Source organism: Nicotiana tabacum, chromosome 13 (genome assembly GCF_000715075.1).
Source record: "Nicotiana tabacum cultivar K326 chromosome 13, ASM71507v2, whole genome shotgun sequence".
NCBI lineage: Eukaryota > Viridiplantae > Streptophyta > Magnoliopsida > Solanales > Solanaceae > Nicotiana > Nicotiana tabacum.
The window spans coordinates 37,802,961-37,818,298 of record NC_134092.1 but is presented as its reverse complement, the minus strand read 5'-3'; the positions used below and the strand labels follow the sequence as shown (position 1 = coordinate 37,818,298).

The window sequence follows — 15,338 nt, the reverse complement described above, 5'->3', positions numbered from 1 at the left end:
GACATTTGCAAATTACAAGTTTCATAACTTGGAGGGAAGGCTACTTTTGACCCTTCATATAAAAACCCTAGACGCCCGAACAAATTGAGACGCTGCGCGGGAAATTTCGGCGACAAAAACACGAGGAGCGATAGATTTCGCAAAATTGAATAGTAGGTTTAATGGCGAGATGAGATATGCCTGCAATTTCACCATCAGCAAGGCTTTGTAAGTTTCCTCAACGCTCAATTTCTTAATTCAGTGAACATTTTATACCTGGATGTTCATTGATCGATCCCAGTTTTGTTTGGTCCGTAGAAACTGTATGATCCGCTGCAGGTTTTTCTTTGATTTGTTTGATGACTTGTCTTTGTCCTTTGTCCATTCAAAATTTCTTTACCAATTGCCATTTAGCTACTTTACTATTACTACCACTGTCTCAAATTATGTGACCGCTTTTCTTTTTAATCTGCCCAAAAAAACTCATTTCTATATTTAAAACTAATTGAACTTTAAAATTTTTATTTTACCCTTAATGAGATGATTTATAGTCACACAAATATGTATGACTTGTTTTAAAACCACAGGTTTTAAAAATGTAGAACAATGCAAACATTATATGGCACGGAAGGAGTAGTATTATTGCGTAAATGAACTTCATAGCGAGAAGTACGAGATTCTAATAAGCAACGTATAACCGTACATACATTTATGTCTTTATCTAGACGGAAATTCACGTAATGGATGCAACGCATAGTTTGCTTGAAAGAATTCCACTAAGAGTAGGTACTCAGTGGAATAGTCGAGATGTGCAAAATCTAACCCGGACACTACAATCAATCGTCATAAATAGACCCACTAAGAGCATATTACATTATTATCTGCATGTTTTCCAATACTATGTGTCTCCATGTTAGAGTTGTAGTTTTAATGACGTTAAGCTAATTGATCCAAAAAAACAAAATGACGTTAAGCTAAATGCTAAAGCATATTACAATAGTGTCTGCATGTTTTCCTATACCATGTAGAATTTTACATGTTAGAGTTGTAGATTAATGGGATTAAGCTAAATGATGGGAACTTGATATGACCCAGAAATTTTGGAATTAAAAGAAGAAGGAACACCTAAAGAGTAACGAGAAGAACTACTCTTGAACAATGGTTCCAAGAGCTTAATGAAGCTCGATCGATTTGAGAGAATAGAAAAGAGAGATTGTTACTAATCTTCACAACAATAGCTGAGTACAAAAGGAAGGTTTTGTGAGCTATATAGGTGAATCCACGTGATGTGTAGTTAGTTAGTTATAACTAACTTCTGAAATCATATGACCCACATGTGCCTCTTCTAACAACCCTCAACTAACAGTTTTAACTACTAACTAGACTACTCCTTATCATTTAACTATGGAATTTAACTATGATTACTCCATTAATTGTGGTTATTACATTCAGATACGTATCAATACCCCCCTCTTTTAGACAATCCTTGTCCTCAAGGATTAAAAAGTGGAAACTTGAGCTTGAAATCTTGTAGATCCTCACAAGTGTTGTCCTCTAGTGCAACATTCATCCATTTGACAAGGACTTGTGCTATTGCCTTGTCACGACCATAAGGGTCGTGATGGCGCCGGACACCACTGTCAAGCAAGCCAACAATAATTGCTTAATTGGGTTCTCATTTTTAATATTTTTGAAATCATATTTTCCTTCAATTTAAATAGTAAAGAATGAGGATTTACAGAGTAAATAATAATACTTTTAACAAATTCAATACAGAACAACCCATAATTATCCCAAAACTCGGTGTCACAAGTGTATGAGCATTAACTAGGAATATAAAATAAAATACAACAGCTGTCCGAAATACAAATTGTACAGGAAAAATGTAAATACTCTGAAGGAGACTCTGTTGGCTGCGGGTCAACAAATGGAATGCAGCTCACTAGGTCCCTGCATGTATACACGCCTCTGCTCTCACATGGCCTCTAGACATATATGTACATGTACAAAAATGTGCAGCAAGTGTAGTATGAGTACGTAAGCAACGTGTACCCAGTAAGTATCTAGTCTAACCCCATAGAAATAGTGACGAGGGGTCGACATCGACACTCACCAGTGGTCCAACAACATGAGGTACAATAAAGAGGTAGCAAATATGAGGCAGAGTAAGTAAGTGAAATAGACAAATATAGATCACGTGAAATCCCCTCTCTTTACGAGGAACTCAAGCTCTTCATTAGAAATTCCCTCCTTAACCGGAGCATATATATAGGTATAGTGAAACTCATCAAGTGGCTACCATAATTCATATCCGGAATTTACAGATACACTGGCTTCTTGCCAAGTTTTACGCATGATTTCATGGGAATGTGATATAGGAAATGCTGAGGCGTACGGCCCGATCCAATATAATAATAAAATTGTGCATTGCCGAGGGTCGAATGGCCCGAACCATATGATAATCAATTAACCTGCCGAGGCGAACGGCCCGCTCCCATGAGAGTGTGGTACATAAATCCTACCGAGGCGAACGGCCCGATCCCATAAGAAGTAAAATACAAATTCCTGCCAAGGCGAACGACCCGATCCCATAAGAAGTGAAATACATAATCCCTGCCGATGCGAACGGCCTGATCCCATAAGAAGTGAAATACATAATCCTGTCGAGTCGAACGACCCGATCCTATAAGAATAAGAAACTTTGATGGGTCCTTGACCCCACTCACGAATAAACGTGTGAGTTATAATTTATTTAATGAAAACCTTTCCATGAAATATATATATATACCGGAGCCATGCCGTAAGAGGAGGAATATTATCTGATGGCTAATCATGAACCCGTGAAGTCTCTACAATAGCAAGTCTAGTCTCAAATAGAATGTAAAGCAGGGGAATTAATAAGCGAGAGACTACTCAAATAGTACAACTGTTGCATGATGTGAACTTAAGTCTACCCGGACAATAACATGAATGTAGCTACGTACGGGCTCTCGTCACCTCGCGCGTACGTAGTCCCCACAACAAGTAGCACACATCAAACATATCACCTAGGGGTAATTTCCCTCTCACAGAGTTAGACAAGAGACTTACCTCACTCCGAAATTCCATAATCGGCTCCAAAGCCTCTCTAACACCTCAAACCGATGCCCGTCGGTCCAAACCAGTCAATTAAGATGCAACCCAATCAAATATACTCTAATACTCATAGATAATCAATTTATAACAATTTTCAACTCCACTCGAAAAGTCGATAAAGCAAACCCCACGTGCCCGGATTCCGAAAATTTTCGAAGACAAACACTACCCATAGCACTACGAACTCAAATATATAATTTATTTTCAATTTCATGCCCAAATTTGTGATCAAAATCCAAGAATACCAATTTCTAGATTTTTCTTCAAAATCCCAAATTTCTACAAATTTTCATGCTTGAATCCATGTAAAAACCATGTATTTAACTCACAATGTGAAGAAATCACTTACCCCATTATAGTTGATGAAGCAGCACTCCAAAGGTACTCCATAATTGGCTCCCATGGACGAAATGAAGTGAAAATGAGCCAAAACCCCGTTTTATAAAACCTCACTGCCCAGCGATCTTCGCACCTGCGGAAATTCCGTCGCAGGTGCTGTTCAAGCTCAGCCCAATGATCCCGCATCTGCGCTCCATGTAGCGCATCTACGCGTCCGCATCTGCGCGTCCGCTTCTGCGGTCCATGCGTTGCACCTGCGCCCATCGCCCGCTCCTGCGTTGCCCACTTCGCACCTGCACCTTCGCAGGTGCGCCCAAATATTCCGCACTTGCGGTTGATGACCAGCCTCCTCTCCTTCGCACCTGTGACTCGTGGCTCGCACCTGCGAGCTCGCACCTGCGGCCCTTTTCACGCAGGTGCGATTGCACCAGGTATCAGCTGCCTCAACATTTCATTCAAGTCCAAACTCGATCCGTTAACCATCCGGAATCCACCCGAGGCCCTCGGGACCTCAACCAAATATACCAACATGTCCCAAAACACATCACGAACTTAGTCGAGCCTTTAAATCACATCAAACAACGCTAAAAATACGAATCACCCTCCAATTCAAACTTAGTGAACTTTGAAACTTCAACTTCTACAATCGATGTCAAAACCTATCAAATCACGTCCGATTGACCTCAAATTTTGCACACAAGTCACATTTGAAATTACGGACCTACTCCAACTCTTGGAATTGGAATCCGATCCCGATATCAAAAAGTCCACTCCTGGTCAAACTTTCCAAAACCTTCAAATTTCTAACTTTCGCCAAATGACTTCGAAATGACCTACGGACCTCCAAATCCACTTCCGGACGTGCTCTCAATATCAGAATCACCATACAGAGCTATTCCCAGCTCGGAATCCCAAACAGACATCGATAACATTGAAATACACCTCAACCCAATTTTCATGAAATTCTTCCAAAATTTCAACTTCCATAATAGGCGCCGAAACGCCCCCGGGTCATTCAAAACCCGATCCGGACATACGCCCAAGTCCAAAATCATCATACGAACTTGTTGGAATCTTCAAATCCCGATTCCGAGGTCGTTTACTCAAAAATCACACTTTAGTCAATTTCTCCAACTTAAGGCTTCCAAAATTAGAATTTTCTTTCCAAATCAACCCCGAACTTCCTGAAATTAAATTCCGATCACGCGTACAAGTCATAATACCTGAAGTGATCTGCTCAGGGCCTCAAACCGCTGAACGACGCGTTAGAGCTCAAAACGACCGGTCGGGTCGTTACATGCCTTGCTGTTAGCCCTCCGCCTCTTTGGGATTTACTTGGCAATGAGAGCGTTGTCAAGGGCAGCAAGAGTGTTGCCAAGTTAAGGTGCGCGAGATAGCACTAAGGCAAAAGAGAAATGGGCAAGCGAGGACCAAGGCTTTGAGAGAGGCAAAGCAGCTTGGCAAAGGCTTGATGAGGCAGTGTGGGCAAATTGGTGCGGCATGGCAAAGCATGCGCGCCAAAGACAAAGGTACGGGTGATTCGGTTTGTGGTAGCGCCAAGTACAGGCTAAGCTAAATCAAGATAGTGCGGAATGATAACGAGGAGTCTCAATAGCTAAGGCAAGGCTATGTGAGGCAAAAGACAAGCAATGGCACGGGTAAGACAAGTATTGACAAAGACAAGGCAGAAACGCGACTAAGGCAATGTGCGTGTGACAAGAGTGTCGGGTGTGTGCGTCAAAATCATGGGCAGCAGGTTGCGGACAAGGCATTGGTGCGGAGCAATGTCAAAAGGCGCCAAGGCTGGGCGCAATGCCAGCCTTCGGCGTGCAACAACTGACTAAGTGAAATGGGCACATGTAGTGCACATGCCAAAGTAGAGGGCGTTTATGTTTTTGTAATGACTTGTACTCATGTCTGTATAGTGCTTGTATCTATTATTTTGTGTAGTGATACTATTGGCCTAATTAATCGAGTCACTTCTGCCGCACAAGCAGGTTTCGACGGACAGAAACCACGCCTGTGACAACTGGTATCAGAGCCGAAGCAGAACCACTCTGATACAACTGGTATCAGAGCTGATCGAGAGCTACTCTGAATTGGGAGCAGTGCAGAGCAGTGCAAGTTCGTGACGGAGGCACGACGAGCAGTAGCAAATCTAGTGGTCTTGTTCGAAAACATGGCTGGTAGTAATGTTGAACTGCGGGAGAGGCTAACAAAATTGGAGGCATTGATTGGGAATGCCCCCGAAGGTGACGAAATTGAGACCCTCATGACAAGGCTTGCCAACCTTGAGGCGGAATTAGCAAGGCTGAGTCAAGAGAATGGGAACTTGAAATGCGAGACAGTGGTGCTAACGATGTGCTGTGGGTGAGGATGCTGCTCAACGTGGTGTTGATCGTCTCCATGTAAAAATTCCTGAACCAAAGGCATTTGGAGGTGCAAGAAGTGCATGCGAGTTGGAGAATTTTTTGGGATATGGAGCAGTACTTTCAGGCTATTCGTGTGAAAGACGTAAAAGAGAAGGTAACCTTGACTAGCATGTATTTGAGTGAAGATGCTAAGTTATGGTGGCGCACCCGTGTAGCCGAAGATGAAAGCCTGGGCCGACCAAAGATCGAGTCGTGGGAGCGACTCAGAAAGGAGTTGAAGGATCAATTCCTTCCAAACAATACGTCCTGGATTACTCGGGACAAACTGAAAAGGTTGAAGCATACCGGATCAGTGAGAGCTTATGTCAAAGAATTCATTTCTTTGATGCTGAGTATAAGCAATATGTCGGAAGAAGACAAATTGCACAACTTCATGAGTGGGCTGCAACAGTGGGCACAATTGGAATTGCATAGGCAGAATATACAAAACCTCGCAAGTGCCGTGATTACGACTGATGCATTGGATGATTTTCACTTGGGAGAAGATTCTTCTACTTCTAAGTCCAACGACGGAAAGAAGGACAAAGCAAGGGAGTGGAAGAAGAGTGAAAATAACAATGCTAATGAAGACAAGGGGAAGGGAAAACAGGAGGCTGGAACTTCCAATAGCAAAGAGAAGGGCAGGTTCAGTGGCTGTTTCCTTTGTGATGGGCCACATCGAGCAAGAGACTTCCCAAAGAAGGCAGTGTTGAATGCTATGACTGCCGCAGATAGGAGGGCTGCATTGGAGGCAATGACCGGCGACAAACAAATGTCGGGTGTCAATGCAATTGTGGCTGAGAACAGAGGAGACCGAGGGGCGTTGATTGTCAACCCCTTAGGACTCATAGGTTGAGTTAATCGAGGACGTCGAGTTTCAAAGGGTGCGGGTGGTTTGTTAGCCCTCCGCCTCTTTGGGATTTACTTGGCAATGAGAGCGTTGTCAAGGGCAGCAAGAGTGTTGCCAAGCTAAGGTGCGCGAGATAGCACCAAGGCAAAAGAGAAATGGGCAAGCGAGGACCAAGGCTTTGAAGAGGCAAAGCAGCTTGGCAAATGCTTGACGAGGCAGTGTGGGCAAATTGGTGCGGCATGGCAAAGCATGCGCGCCAAAGACAAAGGTACGGGCGATTCGGTTTGTGGTAGCGCCAAGTACAGGCTAAGCTAAATCAAGATAGCGCGGAATGATAGCGAGGAGTCTCAATAGCTAAGGCAAGGCTATGTGAGGCAAAAGACAAGCAATGGCACGGGTAAGACAAGTATTGACAAAGACAAGGCAGAAACGCGGCTAAGGCAATGTGCGTGCGACAAGAGTGTCCGGCGTGTGCGGCAAAATCATGGGCAGCAGGTTGCGTACAAGGCATTGGTGCGGAGCAATGTCAAAAGGCGCCAAGGCTGGGCACAATGCCAGCCTTGGGCGTGCAACAACTGACTAAGTGAAATGGGCACATGTAGTGCACATGCCAAAGTAGAGGGCGTTTATGTTTTTGTAATGACTTGTACTCATGTCTGTATAGTGCTTGTATCTATTATTTCGTGTGGGCAAAGGCCCAAGTAGTTGGGGGATGTCAACTACAAGTTATAACAGATTTAGCAATGCTGTGTGGCAGGCTTGTTTCAGTGGGTGGTGGGGCCAATGATCCACCAAAGGGCTAAGTGCTCCACAAAGAGGGATGACTGCTCCACAAAACAGAGTAAGTGCTGAAGAGGGCCATTTCGTGGGTGAGTGCCCCATTAAATGGTTAAGTGCTGATTTAGTGCTTGAAGTGGGACAAGCACTAGAATGAGTTGCCCCTTTGTAAGTTGCCCCTTCAAATCTGCCAGTGACAGTCCCATATATCTATATATATGGGGCATTTTCGTGATCAAGAGACAAGAGAGAGGAGTCTTGAGATCTAAGACTAAGAGTAGTCTTAAAAGAGTCCCAAAAACGTGTAAGAGTGCATGTTTAACTTAGGAAAGGGTTTCTAAGTCTGTTTTCAAGAGTGAAAACACCTAAGGCTAAGAGTAGTCTTGTGAGGGCCAAGAGTGATCTTCATTTTTGTACACGGGTTGTACTTGAGTTTGAGTTTCTTTGTATGCTCGAGTTAAATACAAAGTTGGGAAGAAATTCCTGTAAATTGTGCCTTGTGTTCTTGTAAATTTACCGTTGCCTTACTTTTCATTTGTTGCCTAAATCAGTTCAAAAGACTTACTACGCCGAAGCTGCCCGAAATTATTCTAAGTCCAAAGTTGCTGTAATTTTGGCCGAGTGTTGTGAGAAGGCTGAAGTCAAGTGAGCGACTTGACTGCCGCACAGGCAGGTTTCGACGGACAGAAACCACGCCCGTGACACTTGCCATGCTTCTTGGCCAACCTTCTATTGCTTCACGTTCTAGCAGGACATGCCTGAGTCAGAATGGATCACAGTCAATGTCACAGAAGCAGTGTGAGCTCCCAGCTTTTTCTTGAGCAGTGAAACATGGAAAGTTGGATGGATCTTAGAGTGTGGAGGTAGAGCTAGAGTGTAGGCCACCTGTCCTACTTTGGCAATGATCTGGAAGGGCCCAAAGAACTTAGCAGGTAATTTCTGATAAGAATGGTTCTCTAAGGAGAGCTGACTGTAAGGTTGTAACTTGATAAAGACCCATTTACCACCTTGATAGTTTCTATCAGTTCTGCCCTTGTCTGCTTGCACTTTCATTCTGTGCTGAGCTTTCTCCAGGTGTGCCTTTAAAGCTCTTAATGTGGCTTCTCTTGCATGCAAGCTCCTGTCAATCACATCCAGCTGGGAATCAAAAGGTTGGTAATAAGGAAGTAGAGGAGGTGGTTTCTGACCATAAACAACCTCATATGGAGTCATATTGGTAGCTGAGTGAAAGGTGGTGTTGTACCACAATTTTGCAAGAGGCAACCAATGTGGCCATTCCTTTGGTTTATCAAAGGTCATACACCTCAAGTAGCATTCCAAACATCGGTTGACAACTTCAGATGGTGTAATCATAACCTAATAGTTTGATTATCATTTTTGTTGGCTGGGGGTGGTAATTTTCTGTTCTAGAAGATACTTGAGACTGGTGGTGGTCAGTCTTGATTACAAAGTGTCTCCCCAGTAGGTAAGGTCTCTATTTTTGGACTGCAGTGACCAATGCCAGCAACTCCCTCTCATAGGCTGACAATGCTTTGTTATAAGTCTGCAATCTTGAGCTAGTACTACCCCAATGCCAGAACCAGAAGCATCAGTTTCTACTATAAATTCTTTGTTCAAATCAGGTAGTGCCAGAACAGGTGCTGTAGTGAGTGCCTTTTTCAAGTCTTCAACTGCTTGAGTGGCAGCAGAATTCCAATTGAAATTACCTTGTTTCAGCAGATTATGCAAGGGTCTTGCAATAATACCATACCCTCTTATAAACCTTCTGTAATACCCGGTGAGACCTAAGAAACCCCTCGAGCTCTTTAGGGTAGTTGGTTGAGGCCAGTTCACTACTGCTTCCACCTTCTAATTGTCTATAGCAACTCCCTCTGCAGAGATTACATGGCCCAAGTAATCTATTTGTTTCACTCCAAAAGCACACTTGCTTTTCTTAACATAGAGCACATGTGATCTCAATACTTGAAAAGCTTTCTCAAGGTGAATTAGGTGATCTGCCCAGCTAGAACTGTATATAAGAATGTCATCAAAGAAAACCAAGACTGATTTTCTAAGGAAGTCATGAAATATCTGGTTCATTAGGCTTTGGAATGTTGAGGGTGCATTAGTTAGGCCAAAGGGCATGACCACGAACTCATAGTGGCCATGGTGAGTTCTAAAAGCAGTTTTTGGAATGTCAGGCTCATACATTCTGATTTGGTGGTATCCAAATCTAAGGCCTAGCTTAGAAAAATACTTAGCTGCATGCAGTTCATCTAATAGTTCCCCAATGACAGGGATTGAGAACTTGTCCTTCACTGTGCAATCATTCAATTCCCTGTAATCCACACACATCCTCCATGTGTCATCTTTCTTTTTTACCATCACAATTGGTGAGGAATAAGGGCTGGTGCTATGTCTGATTACACTAGAACCTAACATCTCATCCACCATTTTCTCTATTTCATTCTTCTGGATGGTTGGATACCTATAAGGTCTCTTGTTAATTGGGGAAGTGCTTTCCTTCAGGATAATCTTATGATCATGCATCCTAGAAGGAGGAAGTTTGCTGGGCTCTTCAAACAAATCATTATATTTCTGTAGTACAAGCTGCAGATCTGTAGGTTCACTTTGAGTCTCCAACTGACCTTCCAAAGAGAACAAGCTGGCACCTTCCTCTGCTGATTCTTCTGTTAGAATTTCTACTGATATCATACATAACTCTGCAGGTTTAGCTAGCAACTTATCCATCTTGCCAGATTGGATTAGCTTAGCAACAGGAGGTTGGATGCCTCTCAAAGATATCTTTTGGCCCATGATAGTGAACTCCATCTTGAGCTTCCTAAAATTCCACATGATATCTCCAAGTGTGATCAACCATTGAATTCCTAGCTCCATGTTACACCCTCCAATAGGCAGCACTAACATGTCTGAATCAAAGGAAACGCCCTGCATTTTCCATATCAATTTCTTGCACACATAGTGACTGTGTACCTTATTGCCATCAGCTACTGAAACTGCAAATGTTGAGATGGCAGTCAAAGCACATCCCAATCTCTTGGCAGTATTGAGATCCAAGAAATTGTGGGTGCTGCCAGTATCAATAAGTACGTGTACTGCTTTTCCCTTAATAGAGACTGTCACTCTCATGGTTCTAAAATCATGAATACCATTCATAGCATGCACAGATACATGGGGTAGGATGGAACCTTCAAAATCAGTTTTTAAACCTTGTGCTATCATGGTTAGTAATTCTGCAGGATCCAACATCACTTCTTCATCCAACTCTACTGGTTCAATGCCCTCATCCACTTCCATGGAAAACAATTGTCTTCTCTTGCAGATGTGGCCTTGAGTGTACTTCTCATCACAGTTAAAACATAATCCTTTACTCCTCTCATCCATTTCAGCATGAGTTAAGAGTTTAGCATTTTTGTAGGGTAGTTTAGGATTATTGGGATAAGGGTGTTGGTGTTTTGGAAAGATTTGAGCAGAGGGTTGGGTGAGAGACTGGTTTGATCCAAAGTGAGAAGAAGATGGTTTCACTGGAAAGTTTCTAGGATTATTTCTGGGGTTTGGCAAAATAGGTGTTGAAAAGAAAACATGTTTTTGGATTTCTAAAGTTTGTTCCTGAATTCTTGCTAGGCTAATGGCTTTGGCTAAGGATCTAGGATTCAACATTTTAACAGGCAGTCCAATTTCGAACTTCAGTCCCCTTATGAAGCAACTAACAACATATTCATCTTGCAATTCTACTCTATTAAACAATTCATCAAAAAGGTCAATGTATTCTTGAACAGTTGTTACCTGCCTTAGGTCTTTGAAATCTCCCATTGGATCGTCAAACAACTCTGCTTCAAATCTGGAATAGAGACACCCTACATACTCCCCCGGCGAGGCCACTCTCTTGTAACCCTTGATTTCATGAATCCTTGATTCCATTGAAGAGCTCGGCCTTCAAGTTTACAAGAAGCCAACTTCACCTTTAAATCTTCAGGAGTCTCGCCTACATCGAAGAACTGCTCACACTTATAGAGCCAATCCTTCAGCCCAGTTCCATCAAATTTAGAGATGGCCACATCCACTTGATAATTCCTAAAGGGAGGTTGATGTTCGACAGCTCTGGCTACTCGATTCTCTGTGCGATTTCTCAGAACTTCTTCACCTCTATCTATTACTGGTTCATTCTGCACGTGGTTCTCTCCATTGACAAGCATCATCTTCTTAATCTCTTCCAATGCTTGGACAAATTTTGCTTCCACTGAAGTACTCAATTCTGCAACTGTGTGAACTACAGAATCTACAGAGCCTTTGAGGCTATCAACATCCTTGCGTAATTCTGCCATTCGCGTGCTATGATCACCCATTATCGCAGCCAAGGAATCACTGCTCTGATACCAATGATACGCACCAGAAATTCTGGAATTAAAAAGAAGGAACACCTAAAGAGTAACGAGAAGAACTACTCTTGAACAGTGGTTCCAAGAGCTTAATGAAGCTCGATCGATTTGAGAGAATAGAGAAGAGAGATTGTTATTAATCTTCACAACAATAGCTGAGTACAAAAGGAAGGTTTTGTGAGCTATATAGGTGAATCCACGTGATGTGCAGTTAGTTAGTTATAACTAACTTCTGGAAGTTACATGACCCACACGTGCCTCTTCTAACAACCTTCAACTAACAGTTTTAACTACTTACTCGACTACTCCTTATCATTTAACTATGGAATTTAACTATGATTACTCCACTAACTGTGGTTATTACATGCAGATACGTATCAGAACTTCACAGTTTTGCCCTATATGTCATTGGACTTATTTATGTAGTATGTCATATTTTTTATTTATACCAGACAATTAAAGAAGTGGAGTAAACTTGTTTGGTTGCGAAAGCTTTGTGCTAATACAGTTTCTGTTTTTCCCAGAAAATTTGGTGTAGTAGCGGCTCAGGGTTCATTGAAGTCTAGTTTGAATTTGAAGTTAACTTTCAAGCCTTCAAGAAATATTCATATGGAAAACAAAGAAAACAGCAGTTCAAGAGGTGCCTTAATTGTTTTAGAAGGGCTTGACCGCTGTGGGAAGACTTCACAATCTAGCAGACTATACAAGTACCTTGATGAGCAAGGATATTCAGTTGAATCATGGAGATTTCCTGACAGAAATACAGGTGTTGGGCAAATGATTTCTTCTTATCTTGCTAACCAGTCGCATTTGGATGACCATGCGATCCATCTTCTATTCAGTGCAAATCGTTGGGAGAAGAGGTGTGCCCATTAGTTTGGCGATTCCCTTGTTTTGAACCGCAGTAAATCATTTAGAAATTTGTCAGACTCAAACTGTGATGTCACTAGAGGACATGTGTGGAAATGCAGGCCAGCTACTCGTGAATTATTCTCATATTCTTTCCGTGCTAGTTTCGAACTAATAAGCAGATGTTTCAGTTTTTGACAGAGAGCTAAAATTATCTCTGTATAACATCGAAAGATGAACCAAGTGGTGTTGACGTTCTCTCTGCTACTATCTATTTAAAATAGCTACTTGACAAGCTCTCTGCATAGATTGTCATTTTTTCCAGGAAAGTATGGCATTAACAGACGAGCATTTATAATATGCATTTGTGTTCTTCAACTATCTTAGGTTGTTGCTTTAGGGTTTTGGTTTAGTAAAAAGGACCCAGCAAGTGATATGTGGCTTAGGCGCATGTCACGTGTTAACTCTGCCAAGGATAAAACTTGGTATTTAAGTTGGGAGGAGGGTAAGGGGCGTGTTCATACTCCCCCGAGTTTGCAACCTGTGTGCCAGCTGGAATCTGGCTAGAGTCCGCAGTGGAGGAGAAAAAATTCCCGTAGATTGTTGAAAGATTTTCTTTGACTTTCCTTCCCTCGCAATTAATCATGTACCTTTTTTGAGTATGGTATGATCTTCTAACCAAAATGGAAGTGTTAATGACCTTTTGCTTGCTTTTTTATCTATTCCCTGCCAATAGTCTTGTCTTCAACATAAGGCTTCAACCAAAACAATAAAACTTATTATCTTGGTATCTATTTAAGTACCAGTCTTCATTTTCTTTAACAATATTGCATTGAATTTTATTGTCATTTAACAGAAAGATTTACCTGTTTTGTTTGCGAACAGTTTTACTTCCACTTCCAATTGTTTCTGTAGGAATTTTCAGTCAGATCAGCTCAGTGTTGTTAAGCTGGTGCATTCAGATAGTTCTAATTTTGCTTTCCCATTCTGCAGAATGTTAATGGAGGATAAGCTGAGGAGTGGAACTACTCTCATTGTTGATCGCTATTCTTATTCTGGAGTAGCATTCTCATCTGCCAAGGGACTTGATATTGAATGGTGTAAGGTAACATCGAGTCTTACTTCCTCAACATTGCTATTTGGTTTCTCAAATCAGTTTTAGCAATGAGATCTTTTACCGCAGGCTCCAGAGATAGGGTTGTTAGCTCCGGATCTGGTTGTATACCTTGACATATCACCTGAGGTAGTTTTCATTATCTAGTCTTGTTTTTCTTCGCTCGCCTTATGTTTAGGAGATAGTCTGTGAATTGAAATTTCCACAACTGAAGTCTAAATCTGGATGGATGTGGATTTCTTAAGCAATCTCTGGTCCTGTCAGATATGTTCATTTCTAATCCAGGATAAAGCCTATTGCTATATCGGTTTATATTTCCAGTTGTTTGCAGGTTACCATTGCTTCACTTGTAAATATATATTCTTTTTCATCAGTCATTTTATTATATGAAAGATATGCTCCTGTAGTGATTTGATTGTGGATATTGATGATTTGGTCTTGAAAATAACCAGAAAGCCGCAGAGAGAGGAGGTTATGGAGGTGAGAGATATGAGCAGCTTGAGTTTCAAAAAAAGGTTGCCAAGTCTTATTTGACTCTTCATGATTCCTCGTGGAAGGTAGTTTTCCTTCCTTTGTTTTCTTCTAGGTGCAACAACAAATGATGGTTTAATAAAAGGTTATGTAGCAAGTGATATGATATTAAACATTGATACTAACTTTTTAGTTTTACTTCAGTACTCTTTGAGTTTGTTTGGACGTTTCCTATCAATTTTTTTGTATCCATTACATGAGTATGGTTATTAAGGTTAATATAAAAGCATTATATTACACCTTATTAACTTATGCTATGTGAATTGATTATATCCTATTAGTGAAGACTCTGATCTTATATTCTTTGAAGCTTTTGATACATTAATTACTTTCATTTACAAGATAACAGATTAACCTTGTATAGCTGCTCGTATAAGCATCACATCCAAAGCTGGGGCAATAACTGTTTTTTTTTTAATGTTGTCTTTGCTGTATTGTAGGTTATTGATGCAACCCTTCCTGTTGAAGATATAGAGGAAAAGCTCAGAGAAATTGTATTAGACTCTATCACGATATGCCAAAAAGGGAAACTATTGTCTCAATTACGGTCATCGTAGGTCTAGTGTGCTGAATATGGCCATGAATGTGCAAGTCCCTCTGTAACATGGTCTCCTTTTAGTTTGAGTTTGGCATATATTTATCTTCTTAGACATTCCCTTGTAACTGTGGAAGTATTTTGTCTTATAGATCCCTGTGTACCAGCTTGCTCTCCACATCTTTTGGAGTGTGTGTATCTGGAATAAGTCTTGATATTATGGAGTCACCTTCTTCTGTCGATTCAAATTTGCATGTTTTGATGATGTTGAAGCCAAAATTTCTTTCTTGATCCGTCGAACAATTGTCAACCAGGGATCATTATCAATTGTCAGTCGAACAATCCGTCTAATTACCATATGCTTTTTCCCTTCAAACTATATATTCACATCAAAGTTTTACCGGAAGTAACAAGATGGATAACATTTGCTGTTAAAAGG

The 15,338-nt window shown here is 41.4% G+C and overlaps 1 protein-coding gene across 1 annotated transcript; it reads left to right on the top strand.

Moving 5' to 3' along the window:
* LOC107768472 (thymidylate kinase) lies at positions 1 to 15,302 on the top strand. The gene is made up of 6 exons (XM_016587599.2): positions 1 to 207; positions 12,395 to 12,733; positions 13,713 to 13,824; positions 13,903 to 13,962; positions 14,286 to 14,390; positions 14,805 to 15,302. The coding sequence occupies exons 1-6, from the start codon at positions 170 to 172 to the stop codon at positions 14,919 to 14,921; spliced, it is 771 nt and encodes a 256-aa protein (XP_016443085.1). The 5' UTR covers positions 1 to 169; the 3' UTR covers positions 14,922 to 15,302.
* The last annotated feature ends 36 nt before the right edge of the window (positions 15,303 to 15,338 follow it).

What these genes read in the sequence shown, in the direction of transcription:
- LOC107768472 (XM_016587599.2), top strand. Translation starts at nt 170, where the DNA reads ATGAGATATGCCTGCAATTTCACCATCAGCAAGGCTTT. An exon ending in TTCACCATCAGCAAGGCTTT is followed by an intron (nt 208 to 12,394) that starts GTAAGTTTCCTC and finishes TGTTTTTCCCAG; the next exon opens with AAAATTTGGTGTAGTAGCGG. An exon ending in GCAAATCGTTGGGAGAAGAG is followed by an intron (nt 12,734 to 13,712) that starts GTGTGCCCATTA and finishes CCCATTCTGCAG; the next exon opens with AATGTTAATGGAGGATAAGC.